At 53.2% G+C, this 21,796-nt stretch overlaps 5 protein-coding genes across 5 annotated transcripts; 1 reads left to right on the top strand and 4 right to left on the bottom strand.

Annotated features, from left to right (window-relative positions):
- Window positions 1-226: 226 nt before the first annotated feature.
- Window positions 227-2,560, bottom strand: B0T23DRAFT_43314 (uncharacterized protein). Its single transcript, XM_062840415.1, has one exon. It carries the CDS (start codon window positions 2,449-2,451, stop codon window positions 499-501), a length of 1,953 nt encoding a protein of 650 aa, XP_062688102.1. The 5' UTR covers window positions 2,452-2,560; the 3' UTR covers window positions 227-498.
- Window positions 2,561-3,524: 964 nt separating this feature from the next.
- On the bottom strand, window positions 3,525-6,723 carry B0T23DRAFT_415906 (Piwi domain-containing protein; the record flags this gene model as incomplete). The annotated part of the gene is made up of 1 exon (XM_062839610.1): window positions 3,525-6,723. One exon carries the CDS (start codon window positions 6,721-6,723, stop codon window positions 3,793-3,795), a length of 2,931 nt encoding a protein of 976 aa, XP_062688103.1. The 3' UTR covers window positions 3,525-3,792.
- A 3,958-nt stretch (window positions 6,724-10,681) lies between these two features.
- On the bottom strand, window positions 10,682-14,407 carry B0T23DRAFT_43327 (mRNA 3'-end-processing protein rna-14). The gene is made up of 2 exons (XM_062840431.1): window positions 13,424-14,407; window positions 10,682-13,371 (listed from the first exon to the last, which is right to left on the bottom strand). The coding sequence occupies exons 1-2, from the start codon at window positions 14,303-14,305 to the stop codon at window positions 10,765-10,767; spliced, it is 3,489 nt and encodes a 1,162-aa protein (XP_062688104.1). The 5' UTR covers window positions 14,306-14,407; the 3' UTR covers window positions 10,682-10,764.
- A 1,232-nt stretch (window positions 14,408-15,639) lies between these two features.
- On the top strand, window positions 15,640-17,143 carry B0T23DRAFT_43335 (histone chaperone asf-1). Its single transcript, XM_062840438.1, has 3 exons — window positions 15,640-16,005; window positions 16,094-16,442; window positions 16,632-17,143. The coding sequence occupies exons 1-3, from the start codon at window positions 15,897-15,899 to the stop codon at window positions 16,987-16,989; spliced, it is 816 nt and encodes a 271-aa protein (XP_062688105.1). The 5' UTR covers window positions 15,640-15,896; the 3' UTR covers window positions 16,990-17,143.
- A 732-nt stretch (window positions 17,144-17,875) lies between these two features.
- On the bottom strand, window positions 17,876-21,584 carry B0T23DRAFT_389874 (Nrap protein). The gene has a single exon (XM_062837840.1). It carries the CDS (start codon window positions 21,490-21,492, stop codon window positions 18,094-18,096), a length of 3,399 nt encoding a protein of 1,132 aa, XP_062688106.1. The 5' UTR covers window positions 21,493-21,584; the 3' UTR covers window positions 17,876-18,093.
- Window positions 21,585-21,796: the final 212 nt, after the last annotated feature.

Genomic DNA, 21,796 nt, shown 5'->3' on the forward strand with positions numbered 1-21,796 from the left:
ACCGCGGGACAAGCGGGGCTTCCTTGCTCTCACCTTTCTGTATCCGCTAAAAAAAAAAAAAAAGTCCCCTGTAAATTTGCCAAGCTCATCCAGCAAACGCCTAGAAACTGCCGAGACAGCGCCCAGCCCCACACGGCTACGCGCGGCCCGTAACGGCACGGAAGTCTGTTTGGACGTCCACTTCACATGTCGTCGTCATCCACTGACCACTCACTCTCTACCTCTCCGTCAACATCACAGCCTCGAGTCGGCTGAGGTTGATGCTTTGTCAATGATACAGCATCTCGTCAACAAGATGAGACACTTTCACCTGGACCACATCGATGGTGATGTTCACGACTAGTTGGACCTCATCTGTCAAGCGACATTCATGTCAAAGTGGTCAATTCTACGCCTGATTTTGTTTATTCCCCCTTTTCCTCCTCGTCACTTCTCGTCATCAACACCTCTCCCATCTCTAGCATTACCCGAAATCAACACTCGGTGTCCCAACCGGCATCAAACCCACTCCGCCCCTCCCGGCGCCGGTCCGCTCGGCGGTCCCTTAACCTCCTCAGAAAACTGCCGAATATCAACAAGCGTCTCCGTTGCCTGCTTACCTAAGGCAATCATTATCTCATGCACTTGCCCGAATGCTGTCTCGACACCTGTGACCTGAGACACGAGGCGGTTAAGGGACGCTTGAAGAATCGCAAGCTGGGTGGTGAGGTTTTCCAATGGGATACCCGGTTCTTCGCTCTTTTGTTGCTCGATTCCCTCGTTTCGTGTCTCTTGGGAGGCAGGTGAGTGTTTCCTCCTGTTGTTGTTGTTGCTGCTGCTGCTGCTGCTGTTGTCTTGTGCGGATGGTATTTCTTGCGCTACCTCTTGCCCTGCCTCCCGAGTAAGTCTACGACCCCCAGAAACAGACAACCCCTCCCTATTCATCACCTCCTCATCCGACGAGTCCATGTCCGACGAGTCCGTCGACCATCGACTCACCATCCCCCTCCTATCATCCTCCTCTGCCGCAACCGAGCTCATCACCTCCGGACTAGCAGTCAACTCCCGAGTAAACATCGGAGCCACATGCCCTGCACCACCAGCAGGAACATCGTTCGTGGAAGTAGGCGCGGGAGTCAACCCCAAACGGCCTCCATGCGGCACATGCGGTCCTGGTCTTTTCAACGTTGCTGACAGTGGAGAAGGAGTTCTCAATACCTGCTGTGTACTTATCGGTCTCAGGTTCAGTCTCCCCGGTTTTCTTAAGATGCGAGTGGTAGTCCCGGTGCGAATAAGCATCGGACTAGTTCGTTCTCGTTCACTTCCATGCCATTCTTCCAATTTATCTTTAGGTTCAATGGCAGGCCCAATTGAATTATGGCGTCGGTAGTGGCTTCCAAGTGGCGCACCGGGAGTAGTAGGTGACAAAAGCCGTGGTGGTACCCATTTCCATCTCCGGTCTTCTCGGTTGTTCCCCGAGCCATCCACACACCCTGGACTCCTCTTTTCTCCATCCCCATGCTCCCCAAACAGAAACCCATGATACGTCTCCGCGAAGATCGGCTCCCTTTCCTTTGAGCCTTCCATGTCTTGAGAGTATACAGAATCCGCGCTTTGTCTCCTTCCCACTCCTCCTGAATTCTTTCTTCCCTTTCCTACCCTCAGCCCTAAAACTCGTCCCTCGACATCATCCACCCTCCTAGAGGTAGCTGTAGACACCATACTCCCCTTTTCTACCGCTGTACCGTGGTCATTGTCCGCAACCAACTTTCTTGTTGGCAATTTGCCTAGTATCTTTCGCTTCATGTTGGGAATCCCAAAAGCAGAAGGCCCTCGTCGATGCCGACCCTGGACCCCATCCACCCCATTCATCGCAGACGACATCCCCCCTAATCCTGAAGGAACTATCAGCACAGGCGACACCACCACTCTCGCACCCTCCCTCGACGAAATCTGCACTCCTCCGTCTCTAGTATGAGCTGTCTCTGGCCGTGATCCCCGCGATGTTCGTTGCTCGTAGTGGATAGTAGGAAGAGACCCAGCCCTGAACCTTCTCTGCTCAGGCCATTGAGGGGTGGAAGATACTACAAGTGCCCGATCCAACCACCGCCCAGGCGGAGGTCGTTGAGGGGAAGTAGGCGTCCTCCATGGTGCTGGACGCAACGGACGTCGTCGCGGTTCTGATTGCGGTTGTGGTTGGGTAGAGGTAGAGGTACCTCTATAGTCGGTGCCAAGTGGGAGTCCTGGGAGAGCACCGCCACCAAGTGGAAAACTTGAACTTGGTGTGATGACTGGATCGGATACTTGTGCTTGTGCTTGTACTGGTGGTGGTGGTAATGGTGGTAACGGTGCAGCTCGAGGATGGGAATAAGTACCCTCGCTTAGGGGATTCTGTAAGCCTTGACGGGTTCGTCCATCTCCATGGGCAGGCGGAGGTGGTGGAGGTAGTTGTTTTTTTCGGTGTCGATACATGGGTTTTGTTGATCGTCTTCCTCTTTGCCCACTGTTCTGGCTCCTGACTTTCCCGGCTTCGTGGCTCTCCTAACTTTTCTAGCTTTCCTGGCTCCTGGCTCCTCGAGAGTTTCTTCGCGTTCCTAGTTTTCCGGCGTTCTGTTCTTTTCCTTCCTCAACTCCTCTGCTCTTCCAACCTGGATATTCTTCCTCTTTTAGCCTTCTAGCGTTTCTGCCTTCATGAATCTTTTTCCAGTCAGCAATCCAGGGCAAATACCTACAATCATCACTCCCCCAATCAGCCCCCCACCCAAATCTTGGTACACACCAGTTACTCAAGAGAGACTGGTGGCCTTCTCCCCAACAAAAAAAGAAGTCCAACAATGTGAAGCTGGGTATCCAAGTCTGCTCGGGTACTCCATCTTACCTTTCGGCTCTTAACTTCGTCTTCCAGCGTCGCCCTCAAGTCCAAGCTTCGTATTTAAATTTCCCAACGTCCGAGTCAAGGTCTTTTGTATTAGCATCCAAAAAGTACCTATTGAAGTTCCTGCACCCCAAAGAACTTACATTGATAGAAAAAAAGATCTTGTAGTTGATACACCAAGGAATACTAGCCAAAAGAAGAAAAAAAGAAAAAGGCAAGCTTTGGCCTTATATCCGATCACCAAAAAGGTTAATGACACACTCGCTCAACGCAATGGGCAATACCACCACCACCAAGTTATACCTTCATCCAAACCACCATCAAGCCCATCAATCATCACTCAACCGCTATGTCATGCAATCCAACGCGTTGTTTCTACCGGGCTGGTAATACAAACCAACTCGTGTGCCATCAATCACCACATGAACCATATCCCAGAGACTCCCAAACATTGGCATTCCCGGTTGCTTCACCCATTCACAGCACCAACGTCACTGCACAGAATCACAGTCATTCACTTATGCACATTCGAGAAACAAGCTTCAAGTAAACGGCACCTTTCTTATGCTATGGACTTATGTAGAACTGGTAATACTGGAAAAGAAACCCAGACTCGGATCGGAAACTGTTTGTGCAAATGCCATCCATGAATCCTTTCCATACATCGGTCCCAAGATCCTCCCAAGTATTGACTCCCTCCACGGCCACCAGCATCTCGCTATATGATCCATTGATCATCCTATACCACCACCATCGCTCATGTCGTCCAAATATATCTGACCCCATTGGGTCACGAAAACCTCCACAAGTCCCAAACCCTTTGCATGCCGCTTACCAATCACACCCCTCTCCACCGTCGACATGTTCCGCCTAGGCAACAATGTCCTGAAATGACCGACTCAAGTGCCGTCAAGAAAGGCCAGCCAAAGCGACCAAGATTAGACCCACCACATGGTGTTGTGGATGCGGGCTTGCATGGGAATCAGCCTGGGAGGCGGGTTATTCTTCTTCCAGTCGCTGCTGTAAGTAGTGGGATCTTGGTGCTTGGCAACCAAGTTGTTCGGGTTGTTCACCTGGTCCCTGACCTTCTCAGGAACCCGTGCATTGTTACCATAGTCCCGGTTCTCGTGGCAGCGGGCACGCGCACCCGCCAGATGGGCATAGTAGACAGCCGGATGCAACGAGATGGGCGTGGTGGCACGGCAGAAGGTGTAGCACTGTTGGTAAATCATCCTCTGCAAGTTGTTCACCTGGGGCTTGATCTCGTCCATAAGGACGTGGTAATGAACAGGACGCGCCGTGCCCTGGAGCGCAAAATGCGAGTTCAGGAAGAAGTCATAGTGGAAGGGATGCGTGACCTCCCTCTCCACCAGCGTGCCAGGCTCGGGGTTGCCGTTCTTGTCTCCCTTGTCGGGGAAGAAGCGAATGTGATGGCGCTTGGTGGCCACAATCACCGTCATCTTGGCCTCCTTCTTGCTCCTCTCCCTGAAGGCCTTCTTGATGGCTTTCACCTCCTGCTCCATGACGTGGGCAAACTGGCCCTCGGAGACACCGTCACGGAAGTAGTAGATATCCTCAACCTCTCTGCCCGTCTTCTCCTTGTAGGCCTTGAGGAAAGTGGGAATCCAGGTGTTGATGTTCTCGTCGGTCAGGATCTCGTTGTGCCAGCCGTTGGTCTGGACGGCAGCGCGGTACTGATAACCCTCCACGTCGACTGAGGCGCACATGGCAGCAATAGACGGCATGTCTGAGCCCGGCGATGCGTGAGTCACATCAACGCCAATCATCATGGTGGGCCTGATGAAGAAATTGTGAGACTTGGCCTTGGTGGCAGTGAGGCTGGACGTCTGTCCGCCCAGCTTTGCGTTGACCTTCATGCAGACATTGGAAATGTACTGCCCCTGTGCCTTCTTGACGTGGTCACAATTCAGGACTTGAGTGACAATGCCGTAGCGGCACTCGAAAATCTTCTTGAGGCGCTCATACAAATGAGCAGACTTGTCCGGGACGGCAATGAACACGATCTGCGGGCACAGGTCTTTTCTACCTGCGACAATCTGGGGGACGTGCTTGTGAAGCTCGTCGGCTAGGGTAGCTGGGTTTGCATTGATGTTGGTCGTGTAGGGGTTCTTCGCAATTCTGCCGCCATGTCCCTTGTAGATGTTCGTGAATTGTTGGACAAAGTTGCTCACCGCCCTCCCGTCGACACACATGTTGAGTCCAATGAAGCCCCAATGGGTCAGGGGCTCCTTGTTGCCTTCGATGAACCGGGCGCCGCGAAGGTCCCAGCGACCGGTGTTCAGGGGTCTAGCAGTCTTCTTTTCAAAGAACACCTCAGGGTGCCTGAGCACCTTGGCCTCAGTTTTGGCCATTTCGGGCGAGATGCTGACACCAAAGGCCTTGAGGTACTTGTCGTTGGCCCAGTCGAGACGCTGAACCGACGCACTGATGTCCTTCTTGCGCTGGTCCGGGCGCTGAACCGCAAACTTGATCATGGAGGCAGTCTGTTGAGGGTCCAGCTTGTACTGGTACTGGTTGAAGGCAACGATGTTGCATACCTCGGCAGGAAAAGATCCAGCACGTGTCGTCTCAATGACGGGCCAGCCGGCTTGACGGACCACATAGCCGTATCTCTCCTTCATGTAGTCCCTGATGGAGATCTCCTTCTCAGTGCCATCCTGCTGTCTCCAGTTGAACTTGACGTTGTAGGAGTTGGCGCCGTTCGGGCCGTACTTCTTGTCGAAGGCGAAGCCCTTGATCTTGTACTCCTTGGTCTCATTGGGGCGATGGGAGAGCGTGAAGCGACAGCCCTTCAGGCGGCGCAGAGCCCTCATGGCCTCAGACTGCTCGTACCTTCCCTGGGTGACCAGGGGCTTCAACACACTGGTGATCATTTGGTCATCCAGGTTCTGGAGCTGGTCTCTTCTCAGACCGCCGTAAGTGTTGATCACGTACTTGATCATCTTGTCGGCTGGGTTGGCCTTCCAGAAGGTCTGGTTGCTCACATCAACATTGACACCCAGACCAATCTGCTTGACGTTCTCGCTCAAGCGAAACGAAGCGTACACGCCTTTGTACGCCATGAGGAGCATATCGAGCTCTCGGCCGGGCATGGAGGGGTGGAAGAAGCTGCGCTTGATGGTTTTCATGCGCTCAGACGGTCCCTGGCGGAGCAGGTGATCGAGGAAACTCATGCACTCGAGCACATGGTTGTCCCAAGGAGCGGTCTTCATGAGATAAGCCCTCAGAGACTGGAGACGGACTTTACCAGTGGGCCTGATGGTGATGTGGAAGGCATTCTTCCTCTCGCCGCCAGGCTTGCGACCGCGCTCCTCATCCAGGTCAACCAGGAGACGCATTTCGTCAACCGACTGGGCCAACCAGGCCAGCTTGCGCCCGTCGTAGATCCAGGGCTTCTTGGTGACCGAAGCAAGCTTCTGCTGGACAGCCTTGGACTTCCAGACCTTGTCGTAAACGACGCCGCCGGTGGGTTCAGGGCTGAGAGCAACGTCGTACTGGAAAACATCCATGTTGGCGATCCTGGTGACAGGATACTGGTTGACGGAGAGCCTGGTAGGGGTGCCCTCGGAGTTGAAGCCGCTGCGAGTGGCAAATGTGCTGCTGATGTCGGCCTTGAGGTAGGCGTCAGCAGGCAAGTCGACGCGCTTGCCGACACGCTCCTCGTGGCTCAAGGGGGGACGAGTGTCTATCTTGCCGGGGTCGTAACCAAGAGGGGGCGGAAAGTTGGAGCGAGCCTGACCGGGAGCAGCACCCGAGGCAGCAGAAACACCCGAGGGAGTACGAGCGTGAGTCGAAGGCTGAGGCGGGCCGGCAGGACGCGCCGGCAAGGTCATCTGACGACCGGACATCTTGGGGCTCGAGCCAGCGGGAGAGCCAGGAGCAGACATTTTGCAGGTACTGGTTGAGACAAGAGTCAGTGGTGGCTCAGTTTTGTGGGTGAGTGCCAGTACGATGATGAGGAAGTGAGATGGGTAGTTGTGTCTGTTGCGCGGGTAGTGAGGGGAGAGGAGGTGTCAAAACTCACAAGACTGTAGACTGGAGTCTAGGTCAAGTCGCTGTCGAAAAACGAAAGTCTTGGTCGGTTGCTGGGCTTGATGCAGTTGCTGTCTAGAGAAAGAGATCGAGAAAGGCGTAAGCGAATGATTGTTGGTTGAGTGTGATGAGGAGGAAGTTTGGAAGAGGATTAGGAGGAGGGGGGAGGGGGGTTCTTATAGATTTCTGGAGGATAATCCACGGGGCGAGAGGGGGGTACGTACCTGGATGCAAGTGCGTGAAGGGGAGCAATCAACCAGACCAGACGAGAAGAGTAAGTCTGGATGAGTACTGCCTCTGACTCGTCTGGAGACTGTAATATGAAAGGTTTGAAGGTTGCGATGAGAAGGAGAAACGGCGAGCAAGGCGAGTGTTTGCCTCGCGTAGAAGGTTGGGATGACTCGCCAGGAAGAAAAGTGTGGTGGGAGAGAGAAGGAGTGGAAAGAGTGGGAGGGAAAAGTGAGAAGGAGATGAGAGGGACAGCAACAGACGAGTGCTGTCTAGGTAAGTACTGTTTGCGAGAAACAGTCAACTGGACGGCACGGAGCGCAAGTATGGTCCGACACTCGGCGGCAGCTCTTGCCAGTTGCGGTCCTTTCCTGTGGTGACCGTTTACATGAAAGTTTCGTCACCATGAAAGATTGGACTCCGAGAGTGGTGAGTCCAACGCTCAGTCTCTGATATACCATCAGACTGAATCACATTCACAGCGATATGAACTGTTTACTACGTCGTGGTTGAGTTCAAGTCAAACACTCAGCGGATGGCGATTCCATGGTCACAGAGATGTGACAGCAACAAGATGGGGATTACTCAAGTTTGGAACCTGGAAACTGGAAGAGAGTTACTCTACGTGATTGCAAAAATGTCGCTGACTATGATTTCTTGTGACGACAACCAGCGACAAAGTTGTGATGGAGTGTCCGGGCAGTCACTGGGATCATCAAACACCTGTGACTTGCCCCGGCCAGTTATCACCGTGGTCTTGACTCCAATCCTACTTTGCTGTCAGACAAGCGACAATACTTCAATGACGAGAGCAAGTGAAATGGTTGCTACTACAAAGTTTCCTGTTTGCGTAAGGTAAATACCTTCACTTGGTAATGACAGTTGTCACGAAATCATGTCGTGGTAGGCAAGTGCCAAGACGGTTTGGGTTTCCAGTGGGAGTGTCATCAAGTGGAGGCAATCCGGTTGGGAAGTCGCGGTTCACAGTCACAGTGACGGGCCATCAAGGTAGCCTACTACCTAAGGCAGGTAGTTTTTGTGCAAAACATTGTCGGGTCAACGTCCAGAGAAATGGAGGTCACATATCACGTAGATTGGAAAGGCGCTTCCAGGTGAAATGCTCCGTCTCGTGGTAGGTGATGGTGCCTTCGACTGTCGGCATTCGCAATCAGGAGAACGTCATAATATTTCGATGACGCTTCTACACTACAGTGACTATTCGTATGACGAGCTTCACCCGCTACTTCAAATCTCTCACCGAAAACGCCATCATTTGCAAAGATGTTCACGGAAAGAGTCATGGCGGAGGAGTGACCACTCAGACAATCTGGGAGTCTATTCCCCGCCGTGAACATAGCAACCACTCAAGCCAAACATCCAACAATCACAACTGGTCCATCAAGGAACCATTCCTGGGCTTCGATATCCATACAGTCATCAAGCTGTCAATTTTTCCATGTTGTTTGAGACGTGGCAGTAACGAAAATTGAAGATGGCGACATCGTAAACATTCTCATTTGCACTACTTTGATCTCCGACGATAACGGTAACAACACCCCTAGACCACATCTCCACCGCAACTTCCGAAAGCATCCAGAACCAATACAAAACTGTTACTAAGAAGCTGCCAACAAAAGGCAACCGTTACTTCCCGTTGGCGGGAAGCAAGCATCTTGTAAACCTCCACTCCTCCTCGATATCCAAAAGCTGCTTCAATGTCGTCCAAACCGGGTCCAATTGTCCCGGTGAACGTCGCTTCATCTTTTCGGATGACCTCCCTTGCCTTGGCAATCAAGTCCGGTTGTTGTTTTCGCTTAAACCTTCCACCCGTCTGTGATCGCGGTGGCCCAGTCGAGTCTGGAGTCTGGAGTCCGGACTATCGATGCCGACAGGAGCGAGTGAATGTAGAGAAAACAGGAGGACGGTCATTTCCTCCCAAGTAAGGTAGATGACCGAGTTGAAGCGGGACAACATCGACATTGGGCGCATGCTTGCTTCCACTTGAGAACCAGCTCGCCTGTGAGAACCGAGAAGGCGCGCAGGATGGGGACACTCGGCTTGACTGGAGACTTCTCCCCGGTGTTTTGGAGAGTGAATGTTCTACCTAGATGGGAATGAACATTGACACAATAACCATTTAATATTACTAGATACCTACTGCTTGACCTGTTGTCTCTGCTCGTGCGCTTTGTTGGCGCGGCCAACTTCGATGTTGCCTTCATTCAGTCCTCGTTTACTCCATCCTGCTCACCTGAACGCTGTAAAATTCTTGCCATCTATCACTTACCCTCCGCCGTTTGTTGCCTCTTCGCTCCTGCCCAACCTCGGCTCTGGCTTATCTCCATGTCCCTTGAAGTAGTATTGAATCTCCTGTTGTTCTACTGCACCAAACGCTTCTGTCTTGTCACGGCCATCCCATACATCAACTGCATGACGTAGAGAACCTCTACACTACCTAGGTACAGAAGAAGACTCAACAAGTTTGGCTGTTTGGGCACTCTCGTCCCTTCTCCCCACGCAACCGAACGCAACTGTCATCTGTCAACATAATCAGTTTGATCAGACACCCCACCGCTCTCATCTGTCCCGCCTCGAACCTCAACAGCCTTCCTTTTGCCATTTTATCGATGTTTGCACTATCTCTCAGGTATCTTGGTACTTCCCTCTAGCAATATCGTCTTATTATCCCATCTCGAGAGTCGAGGTCCCAGTTCGTCTCAGTTTCCTGGTTGTTGAGGTTCCTCTAGCAACCTGACCAAGTGCAAACGGTGGTTTCCACTGGAGACAGGCTGCGGGCAGGGCATGGTCAGAAGAGGACAGGAGAGGGAAAGGAGAGAACAGGAGACGTCAAAGACAACGCAGTGCCGAGTGCCAGGTGAGCTGAGGACCTAATTGTTGAGAGAAAGGTCAAGATTTCAGTTGTTGTGTTGGGTACGCGGCGATGTGGATTGACTACCCCAGATTACCCAGGGGCAAGTTTGAGATGCAATGGAATATGTCCGAGGATCTTGGGTGAAGACATGATTATACTCCCTTTTTTTTTTTTTTTTTTTTTTTTTTTTTTTTGGGGTCACACACATAAAGGTAGCGAAGGATGATCGTGGATCTGGATCTAGGTCTGAATAGCACAAGAGTAGATCACAGCAGAGCATAGCACAGCACAGCGAGGGAAATCAGAGGTGGGAGGAAGAAAGGAGAATGATACCGGAACAACTAGAGGTATCTAGACGACGCAACACCTAGAGGTAGGCTCGAGCTAACAGAAGTAATATTTAGCAATGACAGCAACTGGAAATTTGATAATTTACCTATCATTAGTTCATGCTAAACCTTGCTCGCGAGGAGTGCAGCGGCAGGTAGAAAGTCAAAAAACTAATACAAGGACGGTCACAGAGAGTAGGAAGAAGATTTGGTTTCTTCTCTTTCCAATTCCTCTTAGTAAAGCTCAAAGTTCAAGTACCTAAACTTAACCCTCTTTCCGCTGTCCTCCACCACATGCACTTCTTCCACGTTTCTCCTGCTCCTTCAGTTGCCGAACCCAATTCCTATTCCTGTACGCTCTTCTTTCGCTTTCCTGTCCCTTTCCTCCAACCGCGTACTCCGTCTCCATCTCCCTCATTTTTCTTGTTTTAATAAGGAGGAGGGGGGTTTCCATACCTATATCCCTGCGGCGCCGGTGGCTGTCCATACTGCTGCTGCTGCTGCTGCTGGGCCCATCCGCCATCATACTGAGCTGGGGGCGGAACACCGTACTGCGCAGCCGGAGGCGGTTCATAAGACCCGCTGGACTCCGGCCTGCCCACAGGAGCCTGGCGATACGCAGCCGTCGCGCTAGCCAGTCTACTTCCCGGACCACCCGTGAACGGGCTCAACGGTCTTCCTCCAAGCGGACCAGGTGATTCGCGGTAGGCGTAATCCTGGGATATGTTCCTAGCATGACCACCACCCTGGTAGCCACCACCACCACCACCACCACCACCACCACCGTAACCGCCATATCCATCTCCTTGCATCTGCTGCATCCTTTCCCGCTCCCTCTTCCAGTCCAGATACTCCGGCACCTTGACGTTCTGTAACAACGAAACCATCCGCGACGGGTTCAGTCTGTGGCTATCATAGAATTCCACGCGGGGGATCTGGCTAAGTAGGAAGGTGATGTCCCTGGCAATGGGAGCAACCTGGGAACCGGCCCCGGAGCCGCTATACGCGCCGGCTGTTCCGCCCATGCGCCGTTGTTGGTCCAGTCTGCGGCCGGCTGCGCCTTTGAGGGGAGAGGCGCCTCTAACGAAGGGGTCATGTTCGGAGCGCGCAATCTTGCGGGGGTGGTCATCGTAGTCGCGGTCATCGAGGGGCCGCTTGGCGGCGTAGGGGGCGAAGGGAGCACCGGGACCGGCGCTGGGAGACTTGAGGCCCTGGGGACGGGGGCTGAAGCCCGCGGCGGGGGTGTCGCGCCGAGACATGGGAAGTTGGGGTTGCTGTTGTTCGATCGAGGGCATAATCATGTTCTTGGGCCGAAGCTGGGTTGTCGGGCTGACAATTATGCGAGCGGTGATAGGGTCGAATTTGTCCGAGGCATAACGGGCCGTGAAGGCAGCAAGTTTAGGGTCTTCAGGGAAGAGCTCGGCCATGCGCTTCTCCAGCTTGGTGACTTGGGCGAGCTCGCCAAATTGGGACTCGTATTTGTGGAAGTACTGGTAAAGGGGCTTGGCCTTGTGGACGAGTTCGGGTTTTTGGGTAAGTCTGTTGACGACGGTTTCGAAGAGGACGCGGGCGTTGGTGTGGTCATCCCGCGAGTGAAGGTACTTGATGTTCTCGAGAGTAAAGTTCTCGTCCTCTGGGAAGAGTTTGGCACCGCGGTCAAAGATCTTACCACCGGCGGGATCCTTGTAAATAGTCCATTCTAGCTGAGCAACAGCCGCATAGACATCACTGGTAAGACGGCCGCGAGCGCGAGCATCGTGGAATGCCTTGCGCATGCCACCAAGCGGAACATTCAAGCCTCCCTTGCCCTGAACACGACGCATGGCGCGGATCAAGGCGATCCACACGAACGAAATCATCCGGGAAAGCAGCTGGGTCTGCGCGGCATAACCCTTCTGGATAGCCTCAATAGGCGCCTTCTTGATGTTATCTGCCGCTCCATCGCCATCCTCGTTGTCCGAGCCTGCCTTGGATTCTTGCGCAGCAGTCATCTCCTGAAGCTTGGCGATCTGTGCGGCCTCCTTTTCCTTCAGGCTCTTGATCATGGCGTAAAGTGTATCCAACACCTTGTTGTAGGGTGCCTTGACTGCCTCGCCACGCTGAATCTTGGCCTCGTCGTTCTCCTCAATGGGGTAGGTCGACTCGATGTGATCCGCGTGCTTGAAGGCGAGAAGCACACTTTCGGGGTTGGCTTCGATGCCCCGGATAAGAAACTCGACCCCGTTAGCGTTGCCGTCCTTGGTGACCTTGTTCTCCACGGTGGTAATGTTGTTGTCGAAACACCACTGAGCGGCGTCAACCCACATCTCGGGCCAGAAACGCAGGGCCATCAAGGCCTGGTTATAGACGTAAAGGATGCGCTTTTGGTACAGACCCGGCTGGTCCTTGTCATCCTTGAGATCCAAGGGATCGGACTTTTCCCAAGCAATCCACTTTTTCCAAATCTCGACTTGCTCCATGAACTCCTGATCACCATCGAAACCAGGGGCAGGCGGAAGACGAGGGAGGTTGGTCCGGTTCAAGCCCCTGGTGATGTGCTCCAGCGCAGTGTTGGCGCTCTTGGCTGACATGTAGGATGGTGACTTTTCGCTGAGATATTTCCTGCCCGTCAACTTGTTGAGGCCCATCTCGAACTGGTCGTACTCCTTCCAGAGAGTGTTGACATTGGAGATAGGCACGCAGATGGCCCGCTGGTAGGCTTTCCTGAGCTGGTCCATCTTTTGCTGATCCTGCCATTGACTTCCTCCGACCGTGCCGGGGCCAAACTTGATAAACTGAATGTATTCTGCCCAGATCTTGCCAGAATCCTTGTCCAGACCAATGTTGTCAATCACGAACTCGTAGGCTTGGGAAACGGTTTGGCGAGCCTGGCCGGTGCTATCGTTCAGGTCATTACGACGGCGAATGTAGTCCAGATACCGGGTCCAGAGATTGACGTTGGGAGTGGTCATAAGACATTTGGCGAAGATGCCCTCGGCTTGGGGAAAGTTATTGAGGCTGAGCTCGAGATCAAGATACTCGACCCAAATATCGGCCTGACTGTCGTTAGCTTTTACTGTTTTGTGTGCCATAGATATGCTGACTCACGGCTTGGGGAAAGATGGCAAGGAATCTTTCATAGACCTGTCTTGCACCATCAATGTCATTCCTGGCTCTCTTTTCCTTCATCAACTCCAACCAAGCATTCATTGCGCCTCGGGGATCATCGCGGATCTGGTCTTCGTAAATGGCTACTCTATCAGGAGCCGGCTGGGTCACGGGGGTAGGGTCGACGGCAGGGGCAGCGGAACTCGGTGTGGTCGGAACAGCTGCGGTAGTTGCGCCGGATTGGTGAGACACCTGTTGGGGCACTGGCGGTGCATTAAAAGTAGTAGCACCAGCATTGTCTTGGACGGTCAATGTGGCAGTCTGGAGAGCAGGAGAATGCGACTGAGGGGCAGCAGTAGCAGAGGCGGGAGCCGGAGCTGGAGCAGAACCACCACTTGATGAAGCACCAGAGCCCGTCTCTTTATGCGCAACTTGGTGTGGTTGTTGTTGCTGTTGCTGCTGCTGTTGTGGTTCACCATCATCATCACCATCTTCATCCTCGTCGTCAGAGTCTCCCACTAAGAAGCCTCCAGCGGTCCGAGGTTTCTTGGCCACAGGGGCGGCAGGCTGGGGAGCGGTCTTGGAATCTTCTTGAGGAGCAGGGGCAGAAGGAGCGGGAACAGAAGACGTGACGACAGAGGCAGGATCGTAGTCGTCACCCACATCATCGGTGTTTCCATCTTGCGATGGGTGATCACCTAGGTCATTAGGGTTTGATTCAACGGAGTATTCTGCTTCTTGATGTTCCGAGCTATGCTGAATATCTTGTTGCTCGCTGCCCTCAGCCTCCCCGTATTGTTCGCTGCCATCAGCCTCGCCATAGTCCTCTTGCTCCTCCCACGAGGCAGCGTTAATGTTTGTGGGGTCGTAGTCGTCGGACATGATTTTTTATGAGTTCAAGTTGGAAACGAAAGATGAAGCGGTTTGATCTAGCTTTGGAAGAGCAGTATTTCTCGTGGAAGTGGACGGGGTGTGGTCGAGGCGCGTCGATATCGCAGGGCGGCAAAGAGAACAGTCGGAATCAGGGCCGTGAAGACGGGTGACCTATGCTTGCATATTGCTGCCACGGTAGGTGCTGCGGCTGTAGCTAGCTGTATATGTAGCTCAGGTATAGCTGTCGGGGTCCGTCACGGTCGCGGTCGCGCAGTTTGAGGCTGGATGGGGGAGGAGAGGTCAAAGTCAAAAAGAGCTGATAACCAGTTGACTGGACACCAACAAAGAATCCACCCAAAGGGTGTAAAAAAGAAGAAGAAAAAAAACTTGTTGATATTGCGCAAATACTATCGTATTCCAGAATTCGTCGGAGAGGATGGGCGAATGTCGTAGGGTTCTTGGAGTCGGTGTGGATTTGTAGTATTTTGAGTGTGTTGTTGTTCGTTTCTCCGTCGTCGAATGGAAGATTGGATGCAAAAGAAAGGCCAAAGTTGGAAAGCGGACATTTGACCTCTTGCAGCAACCAACGACGGGACTCACCTTGCCCGAGCTTTGACAGTTCTGTTGCTGCACTCACTGCACTCACTGCAGTCGCTCACTGAAAGCAAAAGTCCGTCCGTCGCGACGCCAGAGCGCAATCCAACTGAGTTCAATGGACGACGCTGAGTGGTCGGATTCTTTCAAAATTATGGGTTCTTAACTTTTTTCAAGCTTCAGAGGATCCACTCCCGTCCAACAGCAAACCATGAGGCTAAAAAGTGGCTGACAGCTTGGGATAATGTGGCTGGCTTCTTCGCTCAGATTCTGGCCCGATGCCTGCCACACCAAGGTGTTGAATTGCCGGCGGCAGGACCACAAGCGGGAACTTGAACGCGTTCCTGTTCGTCCACTTCTTTCAATTTACGCGACTCACACCACTGCACATGTCCCGCCCGTACTTATCAGGCACCAGTACAAAACAGAACTGAAGGAGCAGAACTGAAGACGGAAAGATACACCATGAGACGAAACTCCAAAGCCATCTGAACCACTACTGCACTGCTCTGTTATAGTTCTCGGTTGGTAACTTAACACACCAAACGTATCAATACGTACAGGATCAAGTGTAATGGGAACAGCTCTGCCCGCGTGTGCTATGTAATGTCCATGATAGGCGCCGTCCTGTCCCTCTTTCCATTTCGTTGCATTTCAGTTCTTGTCCCCCTCCTTGCATAATCAAGCTGGCTGGACACTTGACTTTGACAGACCACGCTCCACTTTCTTCTCCAATCTCCTCCTCCACCAAAACAAACACCACATCCACGCAAGACAAGCCAGCAACCAGCAAGTCTTGCCCCAAAACATCTTCTTCCCTTTTTCTTCTTATCTCCCTCCTCCAGGGAGTCGTCTTTTCGTACTGCTGTATCATCAGTTGATACATTCCTTCTACCAAGTATAAATACCTGCGCGACTAGATACCACCACCATCACCACCACCACTCCTTGCGACATCTTCACATCTTTGTCAGTTTGCCCACGCGGCAACACCATCACCGCCAAGATGTCTGTCGTCTCGCTTCTCGGGGTCAATGTCATGAACAACCCCGCCAAGTTCACCGACAAGTACCTCTTCGAAATCACCTTTGAATGCCTTGAGCATCTCGAGAAGGGTATGCTTCTCCTCCTCCCTCATCCTGCCCCTCATTCGCATTTCTTCGCGTCGTGATCTTGGCGCTAACCGTCGCGTATGCGTTTTAGACCTCGAATGGAAGCTTACCTACGTCGGCTCCGCCACCTCGGATAACTACGACCAGGAACTCGACTCTCTCCTCGTCGGCCCCATTCCCGTTGGTGTCAACAAGTTCATTTTCGAGGCCGAGCCTCCTGACACAAAGCGCATCCCCATCGACGAGCTTCTAGGCGTCACGGTGATACTGTTGACGTGCGCCTACGACGGTCGCGAGTTTGTGCGCGTTGGCTACTACGTCAACAACGAGTACGAGAGCGAGGAGCTCATTAATGATCCGCCCCCAAAGCCCGTTATTGAGAAGATCCGCCGCAACGTTCTGGCCGAGAAGCCAAGAGTCACGCGATTTGCTATCAAGTGGTATGTGTTGCCCTGATACGATACTAAAGTTTTTCTCGTTACCTCTGCCTACGATGGCGCGACGGCGCGGAAGGACGCGGCACGCCCCACTGCCCCTCCCTTCGGTCTTAGTTGCCCAGCAACACAATCTCCCTACCTACTACTATTCCTCCCTTTACCACATACCCATGCTAACACAATCAACCACAGGGACTCTGAAGCCTCCGCTCCTCCTGAATTCCCTCCTGAACAGCCCGAAGCCGACGAGGTCGCCGACGAAGAAGAGTACGGCGCCGATGAACTCGCTGAACAATCGAGCATCGCCGACCCCGCCGTCAACGGCGGCATGGAAGTTGAGGGCCAGCCAAATGGCGCCATCGTAATCGAGGAAGACGAGATGTCCGAAGACGGCAGTGTCGATCTTGAGAACGAATCCGAGGACGAGCTGGACGGTGAGGGCGACGCCGAGGGTGAGCTCGAGCAAGGACAGGATGAGGACATTGAGATGGGCGATGAGATGGAGATTGATGACCACCCAAAGCAGCAGGGCATGGCCATGGCTCAATAGAGTAAGACCATGGAAAAGGACGGGGAGATGTCGATTAGCTCTCCGCCGGGTTCGGAGATGGAGACTGCGAGAAATCACCATAAAAGGCAAGATTCTGCGAGAAAGGGTCATTGGTCTGTGATCATGGGGTGAAGAGCGATGGATGGGATACCAAGAGCTTCAATATCCTGCGGTCGAGGCCAAGCTGTACAGCTGATGCAAGCAAGCGGATGGGAAACGGCTGGGCTCTTCCACTCCCACTGGATCCTGTCTGTCTCTATCCCAACCAAGGGAGCGGTGTGATTGAGAGGGTCATTAGCTAGATGAGATGGAGTCCCGGCGGTTATTGTCTTGTGCTGACTGCTCAGCTTCCCTCGTTTGGATGCGGGCAGTGAGTGGGTGGAGGCTGACGAGTTATGTCTATTTTATTGCTTTCTGTGTGTTGCTGTGTCAATCTGTGTTGTCTGTTGCTTTTGCAAAACATACATTGTTGCTGGCTGCCTGGTGCTGGTGGCGTGTTATCATACCCTACTTTTAGAAAGCAAAGAACATGGAAGAAAGAGAATTGATTGAGATCGGTTCATATCTGCCTGCCCTGATACTTGGTGTCCACATCTTGTGATCTCTTCATGTTTGAGTGTCTTGAAATCTGCACGCCTCATCGAGTATCAATGTTTCTATTTACTCGTGCCTTGGGGAAAAAAAGAAAAGAAAAAAGAAGCAGAGGAACCGAAAAGGAAGAACGACGATGAAAAGGCGTAAAATTGTTTTTCTTCTTTAAAAGAGACAAACAAAGAACAAAACGTCGGCTCTAGGAATGCTCTCTAGTTACGGAGAGTCAGAGACTAGGTAAATTGTCATCAAAAACAGGACATAGCAACAAAGTCAACAGTAAGAGGCTTCTTCACATAGTCATCATACAATACCTCTCTCTACTTAGCATCCGAGATATCATCGATATAATCCAAAAAAAAATCCATTGTGCTGCTTTTCCCAACCCCCAAAATTCCCCTAATCGACAATTACCCACTACATCCATCCCCATGGCAACTATCCAGTATTCTATCCTTTCCCATCCCGGTATTTCTACAACACCAACAGACATCTCAACACATTCTTATCTATTCATTCCCTCTGCACCTCAATCCTCTCCACCAACTCCCCTCCTATCCTCGCAATCTCACTCAGGATAGCCTCCCTATTCACTTCCACCAGCTGCTCTTCTGCCTTCTCCTCTCCATCTTTCTCATCACCATCAAGCTTCCTCTTGCCCGCCGACTTAACCGGCTTATAGGAAGTCCCCAAATTAACCTTCAACCCCCTCCTTCCTAAAGTAGGATTCCAAATAGCGCCCACGACCTTCTCCTCCTCTCCTCCTCTAAAGAAGACCAGCGGCGCAGAAGATCCAGATCCGTAAACCTGCTCCAGTTTCTCAAAGAAGGTATCAACAGGTGCAGAAGGCAAAGGCAAGGGATCTTCACCCGCAGTTGCAGACAAGTTCTTGTACTTGCTTCCGCTACTGGACTTGGCAGCAGTAATTGACGTAAGCTCCTCGCTCGGATAAACTTTGCTTACAGCCTTGATGGCCTTGGGGGAGAGGTGCATCAGGACATCATATTCCTTCGTGCTGGGGACGAACAGCCGTCTAGCGTCCAACTCGACGCCCTCTTCGCGGATGACGCGACAGGCGGTCTTGGCGAGGGCGGTCATGCGTGCTGCGACGACTTTGCTGGGCTGCGCGATACCGTTGACGGTGGTGTAAGCGACGCCAGAAGATTCCTGCGCTGTGGCGACGAAGAGGACGGTGTGGTTCATGAGCGGGTCGATCTTGCGCCAGGCTTCGAGACGGGTGGCGATGGCGGAGCGTTCGGACGATGGCATGTCGCTGTTGGTGTCGACGATGAGCGGCTCGGAGCGCCAGTCCCATCTACTCAAAAAAAGGAGGGCACGGAGAAGACCGACGGAGGGGGAGGAGGGTGCGTCCCAGGGGTAAGGGCTCAAGAAAGTTTGGAGGGCGACGAGCTCGATGAAGTCGGGCGTAAAGTGGGAGGCGAGTTTGTGCGAGGAGAACCAGTGCTTGAGCAGGCGGATGGTGGGCGAGAAGGCGGGGAAGCGGGTGGCGAAGGTGTTGATGGATTGGGTGTGCAGAGGGAGGTGGTAGTAGAGTCTGCGGAAGTTGGAGAGGAGCACGGAGGCTTGATGGCGGTGGTGTTGGTCGATGGTCTTGTCGTGCGATTGGCGCGTGAGGAGGGCCTCTTCGAGGTCGGAATGGATGCGCAGGCGGAAGGTAGGGCCGGACTCGTAGACGATGTCGAGGTAGGCGAGGTTCTCGAGTTCCGTGTTGGTGGTGGTGGAGGACTCAAGACCAACGTAGCTGCGGACTTCGCCGGGTTTGGAACGCTCCAAGAGGTCGCCGATCATGCGCAGGAAGGCGATCTTGGTGCGTTGGATGGCGACGATGGACTCGGGCCACTTGCCGGAGGCTTCGAAGGAGATGACGCATTCCAGGGCGCGTGGGCCGGATTTGGTGACGGTCGAGAAGGGCACCTTGATGGAGGCGTGTCGCAGTTCGGGGCAGATGGGGGCGATTTGCCTGACGTGCAGCGGCATGTCGTCCAAGTCGCGGATATCCTTCTCGAAGGAGGAAAAGGCCTTGCGAGCGGCGTTGAAGACGGAGGTGTCGGTCGGCTTAATAGGGATCAGCTCGGTGAAGCCGTCGCCGTGGAAGGTGAGCTCGTCCTCGAGGTAGCCAACCCGAAGATGGAGCTTGAGGATGTAGCGCATAATTTCCTCGCAAAGGTCAAAGGGGGAGGTGGACGACCAGATCAAGGTCTCTCTGATGGAGTCACCCTCGAACCGACGAAGTTCCGACTTCTCACCCCAAAACCGCTGGAACCTGGCGCATTCCTCCTTCTCCTCGTTGCTAGGTCCAGCGGCCGGACCACGGTCGACAGAGCGGGTCATGTTGGCGGCATTGAAGAGGACACCAATTTCGATTGTGTGGTTCTGCTTAGTGGAAGGCTTCTTGGTGAGATCCCAGGGTGAGCTCTTGGGTAGTTGAATGTGAATCGACCGAGCCCTTTCACCCAGTTCTTCGTCCTGAAGAGCCCGCTTGAGTACCCGGTGCACCTTGTCGCTGTATTCCCATAGCCGTCCCCGGCAGTCGATCGGCTCTGTCTTGTCCTGCTTTCCATCGTAGTTGAGGTGGGCAATAAGGTCGTAGTTTTGCCAGGGGAGGTCGGCCTTGAGGATGAAAGTAGGGGTAAACTGGTCGGCAGTGCTGTCGTTGAGAAGGCTCCTCGTCCACTTGGCATGTTGGTGTAGCTTGGCCGCGGACCAGTTGCTCATCTTGAAGGCAATATTCAAACCACGAACAGCGTCGAAGAGAACCGGACCAGCGGTTTCGGACTCGACGGCGGCAGTACCCAACACACACGACTTCTCGGACAGGTTAGTAACAGACAGGAACTGGACCATGGCCTTGAACAGCTGGGTGGCGCTCAAGGACGTAGACAAGGGCGCATGTCCTTTGGTGCTGTCGCCGCTTTGGAGCAGAAGCGCCAAAAGTACCGCCCATTCAAAGTGACCAAAACCACCATCCGCCATGTCACTTCCCAGTCCTCGTTGTTGCAACCACACCCGACCCAGGATGCAAGCCTTCTTGAACGCGGCGCATTTCTTTTCCGTTTGTCGCAAGAGCTTCAGGTAGGGGAAGAAGCAGGACTCGGAAACCACAGTCGAGTTGTAGAACGGCGTAGGCTTGGTCGCGGCCTTGGACTCGTCACCGCCAGCTTTGCGCACAAGGGTAGCGCCCAAGTCAAGCTTTGATTTGGGGAAGAAGTTGTCTGGGGCGCAAGGGATGATGCGCACTCTGTAGTCCAGTCGGCCCTCCTTCTTTTCTCCTTCCACCTTTGGTTTCAACGACAGAATGGGAGACAGGGTGTTCCCGTTCAAATATTCATATGAAAGCTCTCCATCCTCAGCCAAGTCCTTTTGTAGGGCAGCAGCCACAACACCGAGGAAGTAGGCTCTCTTGTAGAAGTATCGCAGGTCGAGATAGTCCTTCTCTTGCAGAGTCTCGCCGGGGATCACAACCACCATATCCACAGCATGGCTCTTTTGGGCCTTGATCATGGTCTTGGACACATAGCTGCCGACAACGTTGAACTGCGAAGGCTTTGCGAAGGCGACCTTGTAGTTGGACTTGTCGGACGGGCGCGGTTCGGGGAACGGGATCTGGATCTTGTGTTTCTTTTCGAGCTTGGTGGCAGCCTCGGCGATCTGGAGGGCATCGTGGGCTTCGATGGCTTCGATGGAGCCCTTGATCTTGTGGAGGAGGGAGTCGACGCCTTCGAGGGCCGTGGCATAGTCGAGCTTCACTTCGTCGACGAGTTCCTCAGCTTCGAGGATAAATGCGCGGCCACGAGAGAGCCCCGAGGAAGCAGCGGCGTCGATGTTGCCAACTGCGCTTTCACCGCCGCGCGAGTGACCAATCTTTCGTCGTTTGGCTGATCCTGGTTCCATTGTGTATGTGGTAGTATGGGTATATAATGGTGGTGGTGGTGGTGGTGGTGATGGTGGTGACGGTGGAGGAGGATGTCCTGGGAATGGAGACAAGGAAAATTGATAGTGACAAGACACTGAGAGAGCACTGAAAGCCAACAGTGGACCGAGCGTCGTCCCTCCAATTCAGTTCTCCAAATTCGAAGTTTCCTTCCAGTTTGCGACGGGAATTCCCAAATTTTTTGAGACTCTGGAGCTCCGATAAGCGATAAGAGGTCAATCCACAACCAGTGGAAGACAGGGGCAGTGTTAATTGTGGGGCTCA

The sequence above is a fragment of the Neurospora hispaniola genome, assembly GCF_033458365.1.
Source record: "Neurospora hispaniola strain FGSC 10403 chromosome Unknown B0T23scaffold_10, whole genome shotgun sequence".
Classification (NCBI taxonomy): Eukaryota; Fungi; Ascomycota; class Sordariomycetes; order Sordariales; family Sordariaceae; genus Neurospora; species Neurospora hispaniola.